The 2,500-nt window shown below is 32.6% G+C and overlaps 1 protein-coding gene across 1 annotated transcript in view; it reads left to right on the top strand.

The window, feature by feature from the left end:
- LOC137653169 (carboxylic ester hydrolase-like) overlaps positions 1-2,500 on the top strand; it is a 40,936-nt gene that overhangs the window by 23,474 nt on the left and 14,962 nt on the right. Inside the window, exons 7-8 of the mRNA XM_068386547.1 lie at positions 1,396-1,546; positions 2,094-2,272. Coding sequence (XP_068242648.1) covers positions 1,396-1,546; positions 2,094-2,272 — 330 coding nt within the window. The remainder of the gene's footprint in view (positions 1-1,395; positions 1,547-2,093; positions 2,273-2,500) is intronic.

The following is a 2,500-nucleotide window of genomic DNA, read 5'->3' as shown; positions in this document are numbered from 1 at the left end:
TTATTGTTACTTTATTTTTTTCAAAATAAGAAAAAAAATTTACGGTCGTTTTATGAACTTAATCGTCCAAAAAGGAAGTAATTCAATTGGGTATTATTAATGTCATCACTTTTGATGTTCTGGTGCCAAAGTCCCTTTATCGAACTACCCTGTATAAGTAGTTCAAGACTGGTAATTAATCACTTTGAAGCATCAATCCATGTCCCTTTTATATAATTCACGCAGGAAATCAGGAGTATTACTCGTTTACTTTCTAAAACCCGTGGAATAAATGTGCAGTCGTGTGGCATCGCATTGCACAGTGAGCTAATTAAGACATTTGATGATAGGCGCTAATAACATTTCCTATGCTAATGAATGTTTGTAGAGAAAAGAATCACGAATAATTACGTCTGTTTATGGTCATTCTGTGCCAGTCCACACGGCAAACTTTCTTAGTTTGTCAATCCACAGTCTTCTCTTCTTTCCCATGCTTCTTTTACAACCTCTAGGGACACATTCTGTTATTCTTAATGTCCATCTATTGTCTATCATTCTCATTATGTATCCTCCCCATGTCCATTTCTTTTCCTTACATCTTGTTAGAATATCCTCTACTTCAATTTGCTCTCGTATCCATGTTGTTCTTTTTGTCTCTTCTTGTTATTCTCATCATTATTCTTTCCATAGCTCTTTGAGTTATAACTAGCTTATGTTCTAAGGAAATTTTAATTCTCCAAGTTTCTGATACATTAGTTAATACTGGTAGAACCATCTGATTATTTACTTTTCTTTTTAGAGTTAGTGGCATTTTACTTTTCATAATCTCCTTTTGTTTACCATGTATATATATATATATATATATATATATATATATATATGTATATATATATATATATATGTATATATATATATATATATATATATATATATATATATATATATATATATATATATAAGAGATTTTGTTTGTTCCTCTTTTGCGCTGCTGTTTCATATACACTGGTAAAAATTTGCCGTAAAAAAAAAAACGGTAAAAATCCTGGCACAAATGTTGCCAGGCATTTCTCGTTTTGTAAACGGATATATTGACGTTAATTAGTGATATTACAGTCACCAACCCGTAAAAGATAATAACAAAATATGGTAAAATTGCGGTCGCCTGTATTTTACTGAAATACGACTGAGAACAGTTTATTTCTACGGAGAATTTTCGATTAAAATTACGGTCATTTTTAACAGTGTACTCTTAATTTTTTCTCTAGGAATGGCTACGGCTTCCAAAATTGTTGGTACACTCTTAATTTTGTCTCTAGGAATGGCTACGGCTTCCAAAATTGTTGGTACACTCTTAATTTTGTCTCTAGGAATGGCTACGGCTTCCAAAATTGTTGGTACACTTAATTTTGTCCCCAGGAATGGCTACGGCTTCCAAAACTGTTGGGACCACGCATAGACGGTGATTACCTCCCAGCTGAGCCAAGCGTACTTATGAAAGAGGGAACATTTGCCAAGATGGACATTATGTCCGGAATTACATCTCATGACGGTGGACTTTTTGCCTTGTGTGAGTCTCGTTCACAGTTTATAGTTTATATATGAGGATTGCTTTATGTTTACTGTTTTATTTCATTGTTAATTACTTCTCTTGTAGTTTATTTGTTTCCTTATTTCCTACTTTATTTATTTCCTTATTTCCTTTCCTCACTGGGCTATTTTCCTTGTTGGACCTCTTGGGCGTATAGCATCCTGCTTTTCCAAGTAGTTTTGTATCTAAGCAAGCAAGTAATAATAATAATAATAATAATAATAATAATAATAATAATAATAATAATAATAATAATAAACAGTTATCATTATTCTATCTGTTTAATAAAAATGGGTTATCAGCTTTCCACACACATATTTCTCATATGAACAGAGATGATTTTAGACGTATTTTCCTTAATGGTTTAATTTGGAAGTTATCTATATGTCCTCAATAACGTAAAACTTAATTATCTTCACTCTAGAAAGTATTAAAGGCGTTTCTCTACGCAATACGCATAATAAAATAAGACATTAAGCCCTGATAGGAACTAAGGAAAAACTTAAAATACAGTTTCTTTTTCCAGCTATGTATGCGAACGACGAAGTCAGACGAGACTTGGTGGACAATTTCAGCCAGCGCGGACCAATTGCGCTAGAATTTGGGCCTCTGGATTATCTTCCCTTGGAAAGTGCGCGGAAGGTGTTTCAATATTACCTGGGAGGATCTCACGTCGATCACTCGAATGCTGACGATGTTGTGAAGGTAAATTTAATTGTAGTTTATGTTTCAGCAAACATTGCCGTTTCTATAGAGGCGTTATAGGGTATTATTGATAGTATAATTTTTGCTATTATTGATATTTCCTATCTGTAATGTGCTTCATCGGCACACTATTCTGTATTATTTCTCTTCCTCTTGTTTTGTTAAAGTTTTTATTGTTTATGTAGGAGATATTTATTTTAATGTTGTTACTCTTCTTAAAATAATCTA

This window comes from Palaemon carinicauda, chromosome 14, assembly GCF_036898095.1.
Source record: "Palaemon carinicauda isolate YSFRI2023 chromosome 14, ASM3689809v2, whole genome shotgun sequence".
Taxonomy (NCBI): Eukaryota; Metazoa; Arthropoda; class Malacostraca; order Decapoda; family Palaemonidae; genus Palaemon; species Palaemon carinicauda.
Note: the sequence above shows the minus strand (reverse complement) of the source record. Positions and strands in the feature narration are given on the sequence as shown.